Below are 20,076 nucleotides of genomic sequence, written 5' to 3'. Positions count from 1 at the left end.
ATATTTTTGTTGTTGCTGTTTGCTCTTTATTTTTTTTTTACAGTAGTTCATTATTTGCCTTTTTTTTTTTTTTTTTTTTTGAGGTGAGTGAGTGGGTGGAGTTCGAAACAGAGTTTCTGTGTGTAACCTTAGCTGTCCTGAACCTTTCTCAGTAGACCAGGCTGGAACTCAGAGAGATCTGCCTGTGTCTGCCTGCCCCGAGTGCTGTGATCAAAGGCTTGTGCTACGACTGACTGGGTTGCCCACTTTCTGTTTTAAAAGTCCTTTAAATGGGAATGATACAGGAATTTTTTTTTCTTTTTTTTTTCTTTTTTCGAGACAGTGTTTTTCCGTGTAGCCCTGGCTGTCCTGGAACTCACTCTGAAGACCAGGCTGACCTTGAACTCAGAAATTCGCCTGCCCCTGCCTCCCAATTGCTGGGATTAAAGGCGTGTGCCTCCATGCCCGGCCAGGATCATTTTTAAATTCTAATATGCACATGCTAAAAACATTAAACTGTAATAATCAGTCACCTAAGTAATTTTTATTGGTGTTATCGAGAAGCATGCTAAAATATTAGCAGTGTTTCTCCTGAAAAAATGGAATTACTGATATGTTTTACTTTCTTTTTTCTTCCTGTTTAGTTATTTGAATTATGACACTGAACATCCTGTGCTCTTACGAGCTAAATCTCTTGCTGGTGACTTCCTCCCTTCTGCTACATAGAACTATGCTATAAAAATAGTCAGAATTTAGAACATATTGAAGTGACAAAACCTTGTTGGACATATTAAAGCAGTAGAATCTTGTCATTTTTAAATTACTTCATTAATATAGATAACACCACAGTCTTCCATGTTGTGACCTTTTAAGAAAAAGATTATTAAAGGAAACAGTTTCTTGCTTGTTTTTGTTGGTTTTTTGGTTTTTCTGAGACAGGGTTTCTCTATTTAGCCCTATTTGTCCTGGAACTCACACTAAGTAGACTAAACCTAGGTTGAACTCAAGAGATACTCCTGCTTCGGCATGTTGAGTACTGGGTTTCAATGTCAGGATTTTTGTGTGTATGTTTTGGGTACCTCAGAAATGGACAGTTCACATTTAAAACATCATTTTCTTTACAAATGGAAATCTTTTATTTTTATTTTTATTTTATTTTATTTTTGGTTTTTCGAGACAAGGTTTCTCTGTATAGCCCTGGATGTCCTGAATCTCACTTTGTAGACCAGGCTGGCCTCGAACTCAGAAATCCGCCTGTCTCTGCCTTCCAAGTGCTGGGACTAAAGGCCTGTGCTACCACCGCCCGGCTACAAATGGAAGTCTTGTAATCAATGTCTATTCCTCTTAGAAAACTTGTCTAATATCTAGGGTTTCAGATCAGAAAGAAATGCAAATCAAAATTTATATCTGGCAAAAGGCAGGTTAAATATTTGCAAGTTTCTATCCCTGCTGATGGGTATAGTAAAAGCCTCATAGAGGACTCATATCCCCTATACATAGAGCACTTCTTTTCTGACTGCATGCTACCCATAGAGTAATATGGGAAGACAGTGCTTTCTGCTGAATTAGCATTTCTCCCAATACTTTAGAAACCATTCTGCTTTATTATGGGTATCCTAAATATGCATTTATAAAAGTGTAGAATCAAACTGGTATATAGATTCATTTCCTTACATAAGGAACTATATAAACATTTGAGATTTGAGATTCATTTTTATTTTTATTTTTGTTATTTTTATTATTTATATATTATGTATATTTATATTTTTATTTTATATTTATTTTTGCCTGAATTTATGTTTTACACTATATGCATGCCTGTGGAGGCCAGAAGAGGACATCTGATTCCCTCTTAGAACTGGAGTTACAGAGGAGTTTTTAGCCCCATGTGGGTGCTGGAAAATGAACTTAGGGTTTCTGGAAGAGCAGCCAGTGCTCTTAACCACTGAGGCTTCTCTGCAGCTGTAGTGCTCCATTTTGAGAAACAAACTTTTGGACTGAAGCACTAGCTGCAAATGTATAGTTTATGCAATAAGACACTATATTCTGAAAACTAAAATTTGGAAGATGTGATTCAGAAACTGATGTTCTTTAAGCTGTGGGAACTGAAATTGTATATATTCAAACAGTACAAAATTAAGACTGCCTAAATGTATGTATGCATTTTGACATATTTCTTATCTGAATCTTTCTGGACATAATAGGCCTTGAGGAAGGAATTTGAATTTTCAGTGAAGCTGTAAAACAAAATAGGATGCTCAAAAGAAAACTTAATTTCTGCTTTTTCAAGTAAAAGATTGTGTGGTGTGGTGTGTGTGTGTGTGTGTGTGTGTGTGTGTATGAGAGAGAGAGAGAGAGAGAGAGAGAGAGAGAGAGAGGGGAGAGAGACACTAGAGGCTGATAACTTCCTCAGTCACTCTCATTATTTTACTTTTTGAGATGGTATCCATTTTTCTACCCTTGCATGCATGCTTTTTTATATGTAATTTTAATTCTCTTTCTATACTCTGTAAAGAGTAAGTTTTATATTTTCAGGATGCAGGGCACATATTTGAACACTTATCTACATTATATTACAGGCTGACCTCTGTGTCCCTCGACTAAATGAAGGGGACCAAGTGGTACTAATAAATGATCGGGACATTGCAGAACATACCCACGATCAAGTAGTCTTGTTTATTAAAGCTAGCTGTGAGAAACATTCTGGGGAACTCGTGCTCCTAGTTCGGCCTAATGGTAAGTAGTCTGAAGCGCTGAGGATTTGTCCTCATTTGTTGCTGTTTTCTCCTGGGCACGGCAGCCTGAGTCAGCATCTATACACATGTCATGTCAGTTTCCTCTTCAAACCACAGTGCTCTCTCTCATAATCGGAGAAAAAAAATTCAAAATCTTAGCTTGCCCGTCTCCCAGTCACACTTTCTTTCAACTTTGATGCACAGTGGAGTCCTTACTGTTTCCCCAAGTCTTCAACCTGACATACTTTAAGGTCTGTGGACTTGTGTTTCCTCTGCTCTGCAAACAGTTCTTGTTTTTTTTTGTAACTCATGACTTTCCTTCATTCAATTTTTTTTCTCTGCTTATTTTACCATACCCATAGTGGCCTCCCTCTTCATCCACTCTAAGAGTAGTATAGTCGCTTCTAGAAAATTCCAAAACAAAGAAAAATACTGTTAACTACATTTTGTGTAGGTGGTACCCTCTTGACTAATATGTCAAACTCTTATCGGGGGCACATATTACTAGCATTATCTGCATTTATATTCACTATAGCACCATTCTCAGTACCCAAGTTATATACCCAGCTATGTCCACTAGCAGATATATAAACAGCATGAGGTACTTATACAGTCTTGTATCTTAAAAGAATGAATATGGCCAGGCAGTGGTGAGGCATGCCTTTAATCCCAGCACTTGGGAGGCAGAGGCAGGCAGATTTCTGAGTTCAAGGCCAGCCTGGTCTACAGAGTGAGTTCCAGGGCAGCCAGGGCTATACAGAGAAACACTGTCTTGAAAAAACAAAAAACAAAACAAAACAGAAAAGGGGTGAATGTAGACGGAGGATATCTTTATTACAGAAGAGACACACAGGAGAGTCGTAGATGTAATTCAGATCTGTTATATTCATGAGTGAGAATGTTACAGTGAGATGTTGCATAGAGAAAAGAAAAATTCCCTTTTTATACTTTTAAAAGGAGGCATCTTCTTTTCTGTATTTTCTGTTATTATCCATGTATAATCCTGAATTGGCTTTCTAAGAATGTTAAACAGGCAGTAACAGACATTCATTTTGATTCTGAGGAACTTGTTTGTTTAGGCTTCATACTGTCTGTTTTGTGTCGTAGCTGCAATTTTATACCAACAGCAATCTCTCAGTTTGGCTTTTCTGTCCTCTTCTGATAATAGCTCCTGTGGCACTCAGTGACAACAGTCAGTAGCTGTTGGGATTTTCTTCGTACCTAAGCTGCTGTGTATGTTTTTCCTTAATCCTCAGAGCCACCAAATATGATAGGTACATTACTCTCAGTTTAGAGTTGAAAATACTTTCAAAGACTATTTCCTGTTTATAGATTCATAATGGTCACAGAGCCAGAATATAAACAAAAGTCTTTAACAGCAAAGGCCTTTTTGCACTTTCAGATGTTTCTTATTTTAAAACCGAGGAGGAACCCAGCTAGGGCCCTGTAAAGAATTATTCTAGATGGAGACCTCCACTCATTTTCAGTGTGGATTTTGTCACATCTTATTTTTTCTCTCAAGTATAGTACATGATGTTTCCTAATCCAGCAAGATGGCTAAGAGGAGGCAATCTTTTCCAGAGAATATAGGTTTACATATGGATGAACCATTCATTTGTGTGTTAATAGAGCTCATGTTAAACAATAGTCAAGGAGCTGGATATGGCTCAGCAGTTACAAGCACTTGATACATTTACAAAGGACCAGAGTTTGTCTTCCAATATCCCCATGGTGATTTACAGTGGTCTATAACTCTAGTTCCAGGTTATCTAATACCTCCTTCTGGCTTTCATAGGCACCAGATATGCACTTGTTTTACATACCTACATTGAAGCAAAACGCCCATACATGTAAAACTAATTTTCTTTAAATGGAGCTAAGAGGGAGAATAAATAAGGATAAGTTGTAGGCCTGGCATTTATAGGCCCAGCATCTAAGATCTGAGCTCTCTTATACTAACTCGAACATGAAAGATGCTTAGTGACTAGGTGGATGAGAGAATATAGAGCTGATTTATTCAGCTTTGTGTTAATTTATCATATGATCAAAGCCAGCATATCTTTAGACATAATGGTGTATAAACTTCTGTCTATGCCATTGATCCATTTTCTAGAAATTAAGGGCTTGTCTATTTAGATCTCTAGGTCAAAATGCCTCATTTTCTCTATTTTTGTATTTATTAACTCTGTTTTTGTGTGTGTGTCTGTGTCTCTGTCTGTCTGTCTGTCTGTCTGTCTGTCTGTCTGTCTGTGTGTGTCTGCATGATCATGATCACACATTTGAACACTCCTGTGTGTGTTTATACTTGCCCCATGCGCCCAGGATCCCAAGAATGTCAGAAAAGGTCATCTATCCATTGGAACTGGAATTACAGGCGGATGTGAATTGCCAGGTGGATGTTGGTAACTGGACCTAGGTCCTCTTCAAGAGCAGAAAGTGCTCTTAACTGCTGTAGTCCTGCCTCATTTTCTTAATGTGTCTTCAGATATTAAGTATATGGATGGCTAAAAAACCCTTCTTTTTTCCAAAGGAATAGCAACCCCACAGCCTTTCGACCCCACAGTCATTGTTGTTTCCTACACAAAGGAATCAATCAGATATAATGCAATTATTAGTTATTGAATCTGTAGAATACATCTAGCAATTTCTTACTGAATTCTATTAAGATTCTTACCGTGTTTTTTTTTTGTTTTATTTTAGCTGTATATGATGTAGTGGAAGAAAAATTAGAAAGTGAACCAGACTTCCAGTATATTCCTGAGAAAGCCCCACTAGATAGTGTCCATCAAGATGACCATTCCTTGCGGGAGTCAATGATCCAGCTAGCTGAGGGGCTTATCACTGGAACAGTACTGGCACAGTTTGATGTAAGTGATAACCTTGTATCAGTATTATTAAATCAGTATTTGCTAAATAATTTGAGAGTTGTTTAGGGCCTAATCTACTGTGCACTATAATTTATAAGGTAAAATGATAGGCTTAGAATATGTTAGCTTGAAGAATTCTAAAATGTAGTTTTTAAAAATTATTCCCACAATACTGGTTATGACTGTATAAATAAGGTTTTTTTTTTTTTTTTTTTTAAGATTGATTGATTGATTGATTTATATGTAAGTACACTATAGCTGTCTTCAGACACTCCAGGAGAGGGCATCAGATCTCATTACAGATGGTTGTGACCCACCATGTGGTTGCTAGGATTTGAACCCAGGACCTTTGGAAGAACAGTCAGTACACTTAACTGCTGATCCATCTCTCCTGCCCAGATAAGTTTCTTTTTAAAAGAAGAATAAAAGCTAGGGAGGAAGATGTCGTTCAGTTCAAGATGAGCCCAGAACAATGAGTTCCAGGCCAGCCTAAGCTGTACAGTGAGATCCCTCTCAAAATATATAAAAGTAGTAAAAGTAAACACATTTCATATGTTTTTTTCATGTAATCTACTAGTTCTTTTGTATGGAAACTACAAGATAAGAGTATTGTTTTATAAATTCAAAGCTTGTGCAAAGCCAAATGTCACAGCACATATCATTTGTAATATTGGGTATCACAGTATTACAATTTTCCATGATTTGGGGGCAATCCTTAGCTATATGTAGCAAAGTCCTTGTATTAAAAAAATGAATAAAGTAAGAATAAGCAAAAGTTAAGAAAATAACTTGTATTTAAAATTCATAGTTTGTAATATTTAATCTTTTTCTAGTTTTTTTGTGTGTATAGTCTTATAATTTCTGAGATCATTATCTGAGATGAAAAAGAATGCTTCTTGATTGATAATCCCACACCCCACACACACCCCACACCCCCAGAGACTGGGTCTTTCTCTATAATGCTGGCCCTTTCTGTGTAGCCCTAGCTGTTCTGGGACTCAGCCTGTAGACCAGTCTAGCCTCAAACTCAGAGAATCACTTGCCCATACCCCCTAAGTCCTGGGATTAGAGCTATGCATCACCTTTCCCTGGCATGGCTGTTAATCTCTTATTTTGATTAGTGAGTATATATTAATTTGAAAGTCTATATTTAAACCAGACATGTCCAACCTGTGGCCCACGGGTTGTATAATCCAAGATAGTTATAAATCTAGTCTAACACATTTGTAGATGGCAATATTCTGTCATAGTTATCTTAATTTGTTTATCTTTAATAAAACCAGGAATTTCCCCATGTGTTTTAAAATATTGATGCCCATATACAAATATGTTGTATATAAATGCTGTTAATAATAAAACATGCTAAGACATGACATGCATCCATTCTTTTTTGAAAATGTCTCAGTATACCTTTGAACACTTTCAAACTAAAATAAAGCCAAATGTTCTCTGTAGACTTGCTATTGAAATACTTTAGTGAGCAAAAGTGTTTTCAACTTTTCAAAATATCATAGATGCGTATTGCATGTCAGAAATGACCAATAGTGGCCTGTAGCTCTGGGTCAGCACGTGACTGTTGTGAAAGGTATCATGGTGTGCACAGAGGACGGACGGAGTTTCCACTGCAGTGGAAACAAGTGTGCCAAAGCAGCAGAGCTCTTGGTGGCTCATCAGTATCAGACTGATTCTGTTTGTTTGTTCTTAAAGCAACTCTACCGGAAAAAGCCTGGAATGACAATGTCTTGTGCCAAATTACCTCAGAATAGTTCCAAAAACAGATACAGAGATATCTCACCTTGTAAGTATCTATTAACTCTTACAATTATAAGCTTCATCTTTTAAATAAAACTTTGTTAAATTTTTATTACTAGAGTGTGGTTCATTAGTGATATAGCTTTAGTGGTTTAATCCCAAGTACCAAAACAGAAAAAGAAACCATTGTTTCTTTTTAATTTTTTTCAGATGATGCTACACGGGTTCTTTTAAGAGGTAATGAAGACTACATCAATGCAAACTATATAAATGTAAGTTTTTCGTTATGCCTTTGTTGTTGGGAGTCATTGAAAACCATTGTGAATTTGAAGGTTAATTCCTTTTTATTGAAAGTCTAACCTTGATTCTTTGTGCAATTGATGAACTAGGTAATAGCGAATCATCATTACTAAGGCAAGTAGGTAGTTAGGTCTTTATAAGTAAATAGTCTCATTTCATCAGCTAATCAGTGCACAGCTTCATTTAAAGCTTTATTTAATAATAACATTATTGTTTTGTTAACTTTGAATGCATAGCCAATAGCATTTGAAGTGTAATTCATGACTGAAGAAAGCTAAACTACATTCTCTCCATGGTGAATAGCATTGCAACCTTCATGTACATAAGAACTCTATACAGCACTTCATCACAGTGATTGTAAATGGTGCAGTTACCCACAATAAACATGAAAATGTAAAGGATATGGTACTGTACAGTAATCGGAGTTGCATGTGGGAAGTATAAAAGGGGAATGAAACAGCTGCCTTTTGATGTCATCTGGAAAAAAAATGCTTATCCAGTGACTCAAATGGTCTCTTCCTCTGTATGCCTAGGATAATCAACAAAGCCCACCTCCTGTTTTGAAGCTGCATAAGAACTTTAGCAATTATGGGGCTACAGAGATTATAAAGCAGTTAAGCTTGCTGCATAATCATGAGGCCCCTTTATCAAAGGAATAGGAGGAGAGTGATATAAGTTGCCACACGGCTCCTCCTTTTGGTCTTAGATAAAGACTTGTGGAGCTGTTGTTTGTTTGTTTTTAAGCAAAGCCAAAATAATATTATGAAACTTAGAAAAATAAGTATCACAGTTAAATGAAAGTTTAAATTTATAAAACAAAATACAAATTTAAACTATATAGAAGTTCTACTATTTATCTCTGAAAATGAAAGTCCAAAAATTTGATGATAACATACACACGTATAGTTCTTTATCTGAAGCCTTCAAGTATTCATAGGCATTGAAAATTTTTAGATTTTTATTTTTTAAAGACTATTCAGTCCTTGTAGCAGTGCTATAGGAAGTAATATCCCTAGCAGGTTATGGAATAGGGGCCCTTTAATTATTATACTGATATTATATAAATATTCTGAGTGGGATTAAGTCAAAGTCACATTTTGCTGTCAAATGCTTTCAATTAAAGTCACCTTTAAAGTGCTTTCAAGTTAGGACAAGGTTCAAAACACCAAAACCAGTTTTGCATTTCAGACTATTTGGTCTTTTCAGAGCTATGGATAAGGGACTATAGCTATATTGGCAAGTATCAAATAACTACATTCCTGTGTGTTGTTGGTTAAAATGTTGACTGGTTTCTTTTGGGAGCAGTTTGGTATCGTCAGAAGTTGAGGTGTGCATACATTTTATTTTTAATCCAGCATTTTCATTTCTTCCTCTTGACCTTATAGGTAGATATATTTTTTCACTTGCTAAAAATGTCAGGTTTAGAGAAGGGCTCAGTTTACTTTGCTACTGGTAACAAACATTAACAATGCCTAAAATGTAAGTTATATAAGTTACACTATTTTTTTTTTTAAGGAGGGCGATTAGAAGAAAGAAATTAGGTACTAATTTAGGTATTATCTTTCAACACCATAAATATTGTGCTACTATTATAAAGTTGGTTTTATAGAAAAATAGTTGTTTTGTACAAACTATTTGTGTGACAGAGGTACTAGGAAGTAAAAAAGCAAAGTTACCTCTGGTAATCAGCGGGGAGCGGCTTTGGGGGAGACTTCAGGTCTCAGGTACCTTGGGGGTTTTCTAAATTGCTATATCTAGGTATCAGCTTGTTGAAATCAACCTCAAATGTACAGTGGTGATTCCTCTATATTTATTGTCTTATTTCATTCTAAAAACAAACTTAAATATTAATGGTTCTTCACATTATTTAATGAGCACAATTCAGCTAAAATAAATGGCAGAATTTTTTTTCCTTAGAAATTTACCAATAAACTATTTATAGATACTTTTTAAAAATATTCTTACAAACTCTCTGTCTTTAAAACAAGGTCCTCTGTAACGCTGCCTCTTAAGCCATAATAGTATGAGATATGGTGGTACATGCCTATAATAGTTCAGATGCTGGGCTACATAGTGAGACCTTGTTTCAAAGGAATAAAAAATAAAGGAGGTAGTGCCTGTAAAAGATTTGCTTTAAATTCCTCTTCCATCAATTAAATAATGAATAAGTATTACTTTGGACATTTTTACAAGAAAAATTATTAATGAAGATTATTTCTTATTTTAATGACTTTTTCTTGTTAGATGGAAATTCCTTCTTCAAGTATTATAAATCAGTACATTGCTTGTCAAGGACCATTACCACACACTTGTAAAGATTTTTGGCAAATGACTTGGGAACAAGGCTCCTCCATGGTTGTGATGTTGACCACACAAGTCGAACGTGGCAGAGTAAGCTATAGTTTAATCTTATACATTACTTGGGCTCTTTTCAAGTTACATTGTAGCCTTTTATCTTTTGTTTTGGTTCCATAGTTTGAATCATTACAGGTAAATACTTAAGACTTTTACCAGCACAATACTGCAACACAAATATTACCATTCTTTTCATTGTATTTATTTAAAATCAATACTTTAAAGTTTAAAGTTTAAAAAGTTTAAAGTTTAATACTGAAGAATATTTGGCAATAATAGTGCCTGAAGTAGTGATAATAAAATTTGGGCGACACTGAAGAGCATTATGCTAAGTGAGAAATTGTTAACAAAACAAAAATTATTGTATGATTCTCTTTTTATGGAACATCCCAGGTTGGCTATTCATATGTACAGAAAGTAGATTAGTAGATACCTAAGTCCAGGTTTGGGAAAAATAATGAAATGGGTCAGAAAGCATAGCAGCTACTAAAGAATATATGAGTTTTTTATGGCACAGTGAAAATAAACTAAGTGTTTAGGGGAATGGTTACACATTTCTATGAACTGTACTGAAAGCAGTTGCACTTTAAATGGGTCAGTGATATGGAAATAGAGCTAGGATTATATAGTACATATACACATGTTCCTATACACCTGTAATAAAACTCTTATCAGGATATAGCCAAACAGATTGTTTAGAGAAGGTTTTTTTTAAAGGTCGGTGAACAGCCAGGCAAGATGGATAAATAAAGTGCATAGGGACCTAACTTGAGAGCCCCAGCACTCAACATACCATTTAGATCTGGTAGCTTGCATCTGTAGCCCTAGAGCTACAGGGCCAAAGCAGAGATAAGCAGATCCCTGTGCTCATTGACCAGCCAGCTTGNCTAGCCATATTGAAGAACTACAAATATAGTGATAGACCTTTTCTCAAATAAACAAGGTAACGAGTGATGGAAGATACCCAATATTGAGCACAGTGCTACATATGTGTGCATACATAATCATATATGTACACAGTAATATTCATACAATATGCACGTGTACACACGAAAATAATAGTAGCTATAAGATGCATAAGAATTTTTTCCTATAAATCTGAAAGTTCTTAAAAAATTAGATCATTTTGAAAGTTGCAGAGTTCAAATTTATGTCTAAATAGGTAATTTTCTGTATTGAATCTGTTAACAATCAGGTTAAATGTCACCAATATTGGCCAGAACCCACAGAAAGCTCATCCTATGGATGCTATCAAGTCACCTGCCACTCTGAAGAAGGAAACCCGGCCTATATCTTCAGGAAGATGACACTGTTTAACCAAGAGGTAAGAAGTCAAGAGTGTCTGTGTATAAGAACTGATGTAAAGACTTTGGAAAATGAAAATGTTTTTAGTCTGAGACTAGTTACTGGGAAACAAAAGTTACTCAACTGGTGGCTAGAAGGATGGATTGTCAGTTAAGAACAACACTTGCTGGGGCCTGACGGAATGGCTCAGAGGTTAAGTGCACTGACTGCTCTTCCAGAGACCCTGAGTTCAATTCCCAGCAACCACTCGGTGACTCAAAACAATCTTTAATGGGATCCAATACCCTCTTCTGGTGTGTCTGGAGACAGCTACAGCTGGTGTGTCTGGAGACAGCTACAGTGTGCTCATACATAAAATAAATAATTCTTAAAAACGAAACAAAAGAACACTTGCTGATTGGTCATAAGGAAAGTTCAGACCCCAGCACTGAGAATTTAGACAGAAGGATCCCTGGGACTTTTTGAGTTCTACCTACCATAGCTCTGAGCAATGACCAGGTTTAGGGAGAGATACTGTTCTAAGGGAATAAGAAGAAAGTAATGAAGCAGGATGCCTGATGACATTTCTCGCCTCCACATATACATAGTGCGCACATATGCACATACATACATACACTTAATTTATCTTTGCATAGTTCTGAGGTACTCTGGTTATACAAATAAAAATGTCATGGCTAGATATAGCTTTATATATCTATAGTTAGACTCTAAGAAAAAGGACTATGTTGAAGATAGAAATCACTATGCACACAATATACACACACCTGCCTACCTCTTGGTTATTTACTTAGGAAAATAAAGATTAAAATAAAGAACTATCTTAATGTTTAACCTACAGATTGATACATTATATCATAAGCTAGTCAGTATATCCTTATTTATTCTTATTTGAATAAATTTTAGCCGTTTTCTCCCTGTAATTTTTAGCTTCGTTTAGTGTCAGATTCCTTTTCTATATGTTAGCACATCATCAGGCTCCTTCCTTATTGGCTATAAGAGAGCCAGTAAGGCTCTACCTCACTTGTTTAAGTATTGGTGGGAGAGACCTGGGCCTTCACAGTCTTATGTGGCAGTTACTTTCTTCCTTTGGCTTTGTTTAAAATGGCTGTCAGTGTTAACTAAGTGTTGTGGTGCAAGTATTTAATCCTAGCTTGAGCCGAATAGAAAGAAAAAACGAAGTTTCTACCCAACATAAAAATGCACATACACAATGCTGGGCAGTGGTGGTGCATACCTTTAATCCCAGCACTTGGGAGGCAGAGGCAGGCGGATTTCTGAGTTCATGGCCAGCCTGGTCTACAGAGTGAATTCCAGGACAGCCAGGGCCACACAGAGAAACCCTGTCTGGAAAAAAACCTAAACCTAAACCTAAATAAATAAATAAATAAATAAATAAATAAAATGAAATGAAATAAAAATGCACATACACTGATAGATAGTAGATAGGCAGCTTCCACTCCCAAAGTCTTGATTAACTTTTACCTTCATTGAAGGGGCTCTAGCCAGCCCGGCAAGCCTTGCCCTTCTTCTTCATTTACCCTGCTTTGCTAGATTTCATTCCTGTTCTAGCCCAAAAGGCTCATTTCCTTTCTCCTTCTGAAACTGACTACGAATCCATCTATCAAAGTATTGAAGTCCAGCAATCTAAAGCCTCCTTGGCTCACCTAATTAACATGCTCAGTTTAAATTAATTATCGTACTCTGACTCTTCCCCTTTTACCTTTATAAACTGCCAAGTCTGTCTCCTCTCTGTCCATAAGCAGTCCTTTGTCAACACCCACCCACCCACCCCCATCCCAAGGACAAATACTCCTTCCCCCTCTCCTGTTTCCTATCCTTTCTCCCTTAGCCTCTGTCTTACGTCTTTCTCTCTTATTCATGCCCTTTGTCTTTTTGAGAACTTGGCCTTGGTGGTCTGAGTTGATACCTGTCTTTTCATTCATAATCTCCCTTTAACATAAATGGCTGTCCCCAGACTGAGTGATGTTGAATGATAGTTATATTCTGTTTTAAAGTGTATGAGTCAGTAATTTGATACGATTTAGTCTTTTCATGAAACCTTTTAAACCTAAAGATGCTGTGGAGCTGTAGGTGTCCTTTCACTTTTCACTTGAAGGAAAGAACCTCTGAAATATTAAATTCCAGAACTGGAGAGTTAGGATTTGAGGATTTGAGCCAAAGTTCTTACTTTAATTATATCCATCATTGCCCCCTTTACCCTGGCCAAATACAATTAATCCTTATTTAACTTTGTGTTCTTATGACCTCTATTAATTTGTGTATTTGAGAGATTTTTGTATTTAAATGTTTTATTATACTTATTTATGTGTGTGCAAGTGTTTGTGGTTTTGTCATGGTGTGCCTGTGGAGGTCAGAGAGAGCAGACAGCCTAGAGGAGTCTGCTGTCTGCTCCACAATATGGGTCCCAGCAATTGAATTTAGATGGTCATTCTTGGCCATTAGCACTCCTAGCTGCTGAGCTATTTCATTCTCCTGGGGCTTTGATGTCATTCCTGTCATGAAATAATTGTCTCAAGTTTTGTTCATACTCACAAAAGTGTTTACTTTACCATCTTTGTTCACGTGGAATCCCTATTAGGTAATCTTTTAAGCAGCTTTCTGAACTTAATTTATTTCTGCCTATTTATTTGATTACTCTGTTCAAAATGCCTTATAGATATAAAAATTTAGTTATTAAAGTATAGCAATGTTGCCAGGTGGTGCACACTTTTAATCCTAGCACTTGGGAGTTAGAAGTAGGTGGATCTCTATGAATCTCTATGAATTTGAGTAGAGCCTGGTCTATAGACTTAGTTCCAGGACAGCCAAAAGCTATATACAAAGAAACTGTGTCTCAGAAAACCTTTACCAAAAAAAAAAAAAAGTATAGCAATGTAAGTAGCTAGTACTTACAAGGATACAACTATTTCTGTGAAATGTCTTCCTTGTGCTCGAATGTTGTAATTAAGTGAGTTTATACACAATGGCATGAGAAAAAGGAAAGGTGGTTTTACTTTCCTTCTAAAATTAAAATGGCATGAATTTTATATTTTAAAGGTAATTCCTAAGTCAAAGTGTGTAACTTCTCATTTTCATTTAGAAAAATGAGAGCCGTCAACTCACTCAGATTCAGTACACAGCCTGGCCTGACCATGGAGTACCTGATGATTCGAGTGACTTTCTGGATTTTGTTTGTCATGTACGAAACAAGAGGGCTGGAAAAGAAGAGCCGGTTATTGTTCATTGCAGGTACTTTATTTCCTGTCCTTAAAAAAATGAATAAGTACATTCTTGGGAATGCAGTCTGTATTTTGGCCTTTTGTTGTGATAGATGGTAGACAATGGAGAAAATTCTAATATAATGGTGCAGGAAACAATAGTTATTTTTCTGGTTTTCCTATTTTAATATCTCTTCATTGGAATGTGTCTTATAATTGATGGTAACTTGGATATGATGAAATACTAACATTATTTCCTTGTGTTTGTATTGCTATAGCAAGATATTTAAAACTCAGTAATTTATAAAAACAGAAATGTATTTTTCAGTTTTACATTTCAAAGCTAAGTGTGGCCAGCAGAGACTGATAGTATACAAACTAGGGGAGCTAATACAGTGAAGAACCCCGTGGGCCTCTGAAGCTTAACCCTTATGAATAGCAGCAGATCCAAAGTGTCATCTTTCTTTTTGCCACTGGGTTACCTGTGGTAATATCTTAATATATACCTTTAGTCGTAATATCTTTTTTTTTTTTCTTTTTTAGTGGTAATATCTTAATGTTTTCTTATTTTACCATTTTTGAGAAAAGGTCTCATATAACCTAATCTGGTCTTCATACCCTCACGATCCTCCACCAGTTCTGCACATGTATACTATACTGCCACCCCATCTTACAAAACATAGCTTTTGTGTTTTTATTTTTTTAATTCCATTTCTATGTTTAGCTGGTTTTGTTTTTCATTATTCACCAAGCTCTTTTCTTTTTAATCTCCTGTTTTTTCCTCCTCTTCTTCATTTTAATATTTTTTATTATTTATTAATTTTACATCATACATCCCAATTCCACTTATCTCCTCATCCCTCCATATCTGGCCTCTGCCCTTGCAACTTTCTCCCAAAAACAAAACGAAATAAAAAATATCTCACTCTGGGAGCTACAGCGCGTCACACAGTGTACTCTGTTTCCAAACAGCCTTACTTGCAAATGGTCATTGCAATGAGTCATTGCAATGGTTTAAGGCCTCTGGCTTCTGCTCCAGCATCAATACTGGATCCTTGCCTGGACATCACTTGCGTATCCTTTTATTGTCCTGTGTCATGGATGTCCTACAGCTTTGGTTCTGTAGAACCTGCCCCTTCCCACACTCCAGTATGTGAGTTCATCAGCCCCCCAGCTCTCCTGTGCCCATGCTAATGGGGCTAGCTCTTCCACTTTGCTCTAGTGGGGGATTCCTCCTCCATTTTATAACTTATTTATAGTCTTCTTTTTCCTTTTACTTAGCACTGTTCCTTGTGTCTCTGTTTTCTCTCCTTTCCTGTTTTCTTTCTTTATCCCATTCATTACAATTTCCACCTTTGCTATAAATGATTTTTAACTTCAGAGTATACTTAACATTCGTTTTGTCATTTTTTTTCTTCTTTGGTCATTGCGGGTGTGTTTTAGAGTTTAATAAATTTCACTATGTTTCTATATCACATTCGTGTGGGGTTACCAATTTGTTTTCATCTCCCTGAGTAATATTGGGGGTTTACCCTGCAAAAATAGCCTGCTAGGGAGGAAGATTCCCAAGCAGGAATCCACACCAACAAAGACACAAATTAGGACACAGAAATACTCCTTAATTACTAAATTCAAACATACTAAGACAGGTAAAATGTTGGATAAATTCAAACATTTTTCTGTAAAAATCATTAGTGACTTTAATGAAAATACAAACAAGCAGATGAATGAACTAAGAATTTCACATGGGGACTTGAAAAGAAAACTGGCAACATAGAGGAGAAAGTAAACAAGAGGATAGAAAAGTTAGCTTACACATGAATAAGAAATTAATCAAGGAAATTGAGATGTACAAAATACAAATAGAAATGTTGGAAATGAAAACTTTGGTGGAACAAATTATTAATAAACATAGAAAGTAGACTGCATCACTAATGGACTAGATGAAGCAGCAGCAATAAAAGAACACCAGGACTGTGGGCAATGCTGAAGAATACTATGCAAACTTGGTGGTTTAAAAGCAAACAAACAAAAAGTGACAACCACAATTTTCAAAAACTGTAGGATATGATCAAGAGACAGAATCCAGGAATCTGTGGGGTAGAAAGAATCAACATTAAAATCTCATCTAGAAAATCTATTCAATGAAAATATATAGCAGTTTTCCAAATCTAGGGAAGAAATGAACATCTAAGCCCAGGGGGTATTTAGAATCCCAAATTACATGACCAGGGGAGAACCTTTTCATAGTACAGTATACTCAAGATGCCAAAGTATAAAAACACAGCAATATTAAAAACTATAGAAGAGCCAAGCATAGTAGAACATACCTTGGTGCAAAGGTAGTAGGATCTTTGATGTTCAGGCCAGCCAGTACAACATAGTGAGCCCCTTTTCCAAACAAGACAAACACTGTAAGAGAGGAAAAAAAAAAAACTAAAACCGTGCCTCACTTAAAACAGCAAGCATAGTGACTGGAGAGATGGCTCATTAGTCAAGACCACTGGCTGCTCTGGCAGAAGGCCTGTCTTTGATTCCAAGAACCCACATAGTAATTCATAAGTCTTTAAGTCTAGTCCAAGACATTGGGCCCAGAGATGCATGTGATACACATACATAACTGCAGGCAAAACACTTAAACACATACCATGGTTGAGATAGTAACATTAGATCTTACAACAGAAATTTTAAAGGCCATAAAAGCATGGAATAGTATATTTCAAGTCCTGATGTTGAATAGCTAATAAAGCTGCTCTTGGTGTGCGGGCCAGGAGGAAGTAACATTCAGGTCCAGCAGCACGGCAGGAATGGAGGAGTTTGGGATCTCCCCTGGCCAGCTTGTGGCAGTGTTCTGGGAAAAATCATCTCCTGAGGAAGCCCTAAAAAAATTGGTGTATAGACTGCAAGAGTTAACTGGCAGTGAGGGCCAAGTATTCATGGAAACCATCACCCAGCTGTTGCTGTCTGCTCATAAGGAGTCCAGCTTCGATGTCATTCTGTCGGGTGTAGTCCTGGGAAGCACCTCTCTGCACAGTGCTGAGCCTCTGGCTGAGATGGCCCGGGTCCTCCGGCCAGGGGGATGTCTTTTTCTGAAAGAACCAGTGGAGACAACTGAAGTTAACAATGACAAAATGAAGCCGGCATTTAAGCTGTGTTCAGCCCTGACTCTTTCTGGCCTTGTGGAAATAAAAGAGTTGCAGCGGGAGGCCCTAAGCCCTGAGGAGGTGCAGTCCATGCAGGAGCACCTGGGCTACCACAGTGACAGCCTGCGCTCAGTCCTTGTCATTGGCAAGAAGCCAAACTTTGAAGTGGGTTCTTCTAGCCAGCTGAAGCTGCCCAACAAGAAGTCATCTTCAGTGAAGCCTGTTGTGGATCCTGCTGCTGCCAAGCTCTGGACCCTCTCAGCCAATGACATGGAGGATGACAGCGTGGATCTCATCGACTCAGATGAGCTGCTAGACCCAGAGGATTTGAAGAATCCTGACCCAGCCTCCCTGAAGGCTCACTCATGTGGGGAAGGGAAAAAGAGGAAGGCCTGTAAGAATTGCACCTGTGGTCTTGCAGAGGAACTGGAGCGGGAGCAGTCCAAGGCGCAGAGCTCTCAGCCCAAGTCAGCCTGTGGAAATTGCTATCTGGGTGATGCTTTCCGCTGTGCCAACTGCCCCTACCTCGGGATGCCAGCCTTCAAGCCTGGAGAGCAGGTGCTCCTGAGCAACAGCAATCTCCAGGATGCCTAGGAGGGAGCTCAAGCCACACACCTCCTCCTCCATTGACTCCTGCCCTCAGCTCCTCCCTCGGCCTCCTCCCACTTCTGGATTCAGTCACTCTGAAAACATTCACAGGGAGAGGCTTGTAGCCAAGCGAGCAAAGCTGCTGTGGGCAGTGGGGTGTGGTGCTGCTGTGTCTTGAATGACCAAGGTTTGAGGGGACCTGCCTCATAGTGTTAGGAGAAGAGGGTATGCCCTAAGGAACTCTGCTCCTGGTGTTACAGTTCTGACCCTCCACCCTTGAGTCTAGACACTCTTGAATATTTATGCTGAATAAGCTTCAGGCTCCCTCAGTGATGCTGCTACCTGCTGGACTTCCTCAGGATGTATTTCTTGGAGCCATGGGTCAGCTGTCAAAGGGCCTCAGGGGCACCAAAGAAGTGACTCCCCCAGTTGTGATCCATCTTGTGTCCCTCTACCTTTCTCACCTCACGCCGTTTTACTGTAGTGTTGTGTCTGTGTCCTGTTGTCATTTCTGTTAAATGGTATTAAACTTTTGTGTTTCTATGTCTCCCTTTTATGAAAAAAAGCTGCTCTTTTCCACAAAACTACCTTTTAATAGAACAGAAATAAGGACATTTCAACACTAAAACAGTGTATGGCCACTAAGTCAGCATTGCAAAAGATACTGAAAGGGGACTGAAACACAGGGCAGTAGGAACAATAGAGAGCACAGGATAGAGTTGCTTTCACAAGAGGACTAAATAAGCAAAGGATATTTAAACTCATCATATCTTGTTTAACAAAGTAAGTCAGTGAATTCCTAATGCAGATAGGGAAAAAGAAAAAAGCAAACATTAACCAACCAAAACAACAACCAGCAAAATTATAGGAGAAAAGAAGGGAAAGAAGTAGGAAGGGAAGGAAAAAGAAAAAAAAAGGATAGACAGGAGAACCATGCCCTCAACATAATAAAGACTACAATAAACCTGTAGTCAACATAATACCATACGCAGAAAAACTGAACACATTTTCTCTACAATCAGAAAGTAGACAATTCACATTTCCAATATATTGCTCTATGCTTGATACAGTATAATCTCAAAATATTAGCTAGAATAATACGGCAAGAAAATGAAAATATAAGTAAATATTTTCTGGTCATGTGATAATGATTTTTTTTTTTTTTTTTTTTTTTGCAGGGTTGGGGGGTTCGAGACAGGGTTTCTCTGTGTAGCTGTGGCTGTCTTGGAACTCACTCTGTAGACCAGGCTGGCCTTGAACTCAGAAATCTGCCTGCCTCTGCCTCCCAAGTGCTGGGATTAAAGGCGTGTGCCACCATGCCCGACGTGATATGATTTTTAAAAGACCCTACAGACTCCATAAGAAAACTCTTAGCTCTGAATAACACTTTTAACCAAGTAGCAAGATTAAAAGGAAAAAAACCAACATCAAACAAATATAGGTAGCTTTCATATAGATCAGTAAGAAACTTGTGAACAAAGAATTCAGTGGGGAAGTTCATTCACAGTAGCTTTAATAAAGTGCCTAGGAATAAGCATAATTAAGGCGATTAAAGACCTCTACAATAAAAATGCTAAAATACTGAAGAAAGTAATTGAAGATACTGAAAGATGAACAGACCTACCATACTTGTGGGCTGCTATAATAATTGTAAAATGGCTGTGTTACTAAAAGAAACTTACAGGCTAAATGTAATCTTTGTCAAAATTCTACTGACATTCTCCAGAACTGGAACAGAAAATCCTAAAACTCACATGAAAGCAAAAAAGATCCCAAATAACCAAGACAAACAAACAAACCAAAACATCATAATCAGAGATTATCATAGTATATG

General features: G+C 37.4%; 1 protein-coding gene and 1 pseudogene across 3 annotated transcripts in view; both read left to right on the top strand.

Annotated features, from left to right (window-relative positions):
• Nucleotides 1-20,076, top strand: part of Ptpn4 (protein tyrosine phosphatase non-receptor type 4) — a 168,477-nt gene that overhangs the window by 130,900 nt on the left and 17,501 nt on the right. For both annotated transcript variants that reach the window (XM_029539304.1, XM_021197760.2), the window contains 7 exons: nucleotides 2,559-2,715; nucleotides 5,415-5,581; nucleotides 7,289-7,379; nucleotides 7,544-7,605; nucleotides 9,878-10,024; nucleotides 11,184-11,312; nucleotides 14,394-14,542. In XM_029539304.1, coding sequence (XP_029395164.1) covers nucleotides 2,559-2,715; nucleotides 5,415-5,581; nucleotides 7,289-7,379; nucleotides 7,544-7,605; nucleotides 9,878-10,024; nucleotides 11,184-11,312; nucleotides 14,394-14,542 — 902 coding nt within the window. The remainder of the gene's footprint in view (nucleotides 1-2,558; nucleotides 2,716-5,414; nucleotides 5,582-7,288; nucleotides 7,380-7,543; nucleotides 7,606-9,877; nucleotides 10,025-11,183; nucleotides 11,313-14,393; nucleotides 14,543-20,076) is intronic.
• On the top strand, nucleotides 17,289-18,561 carry LOC110321503 (annotated as a pseudogene). Its single transcript, XR_003843928.1, has one exon. The product of XR_003843928.1 is annotated as an anamorsin pseudogene (transcript).

This window comes from Mus pahari, chromosome 5 (genome assembly GCF_900095145.1).
Source record: "Mus pahari chromosome 5, PAHARI_EIJ_v1.1, whole genome shotgun sequence".
Lineage (NCBI taxonomy): Eukaryota > Metazoa > Chordata > Mammalia > Rodentia > Muridae > Mus > Mus pahari.
This window is presented reverse-complemented; position numbering and strand designations above follow the sequence as displayed.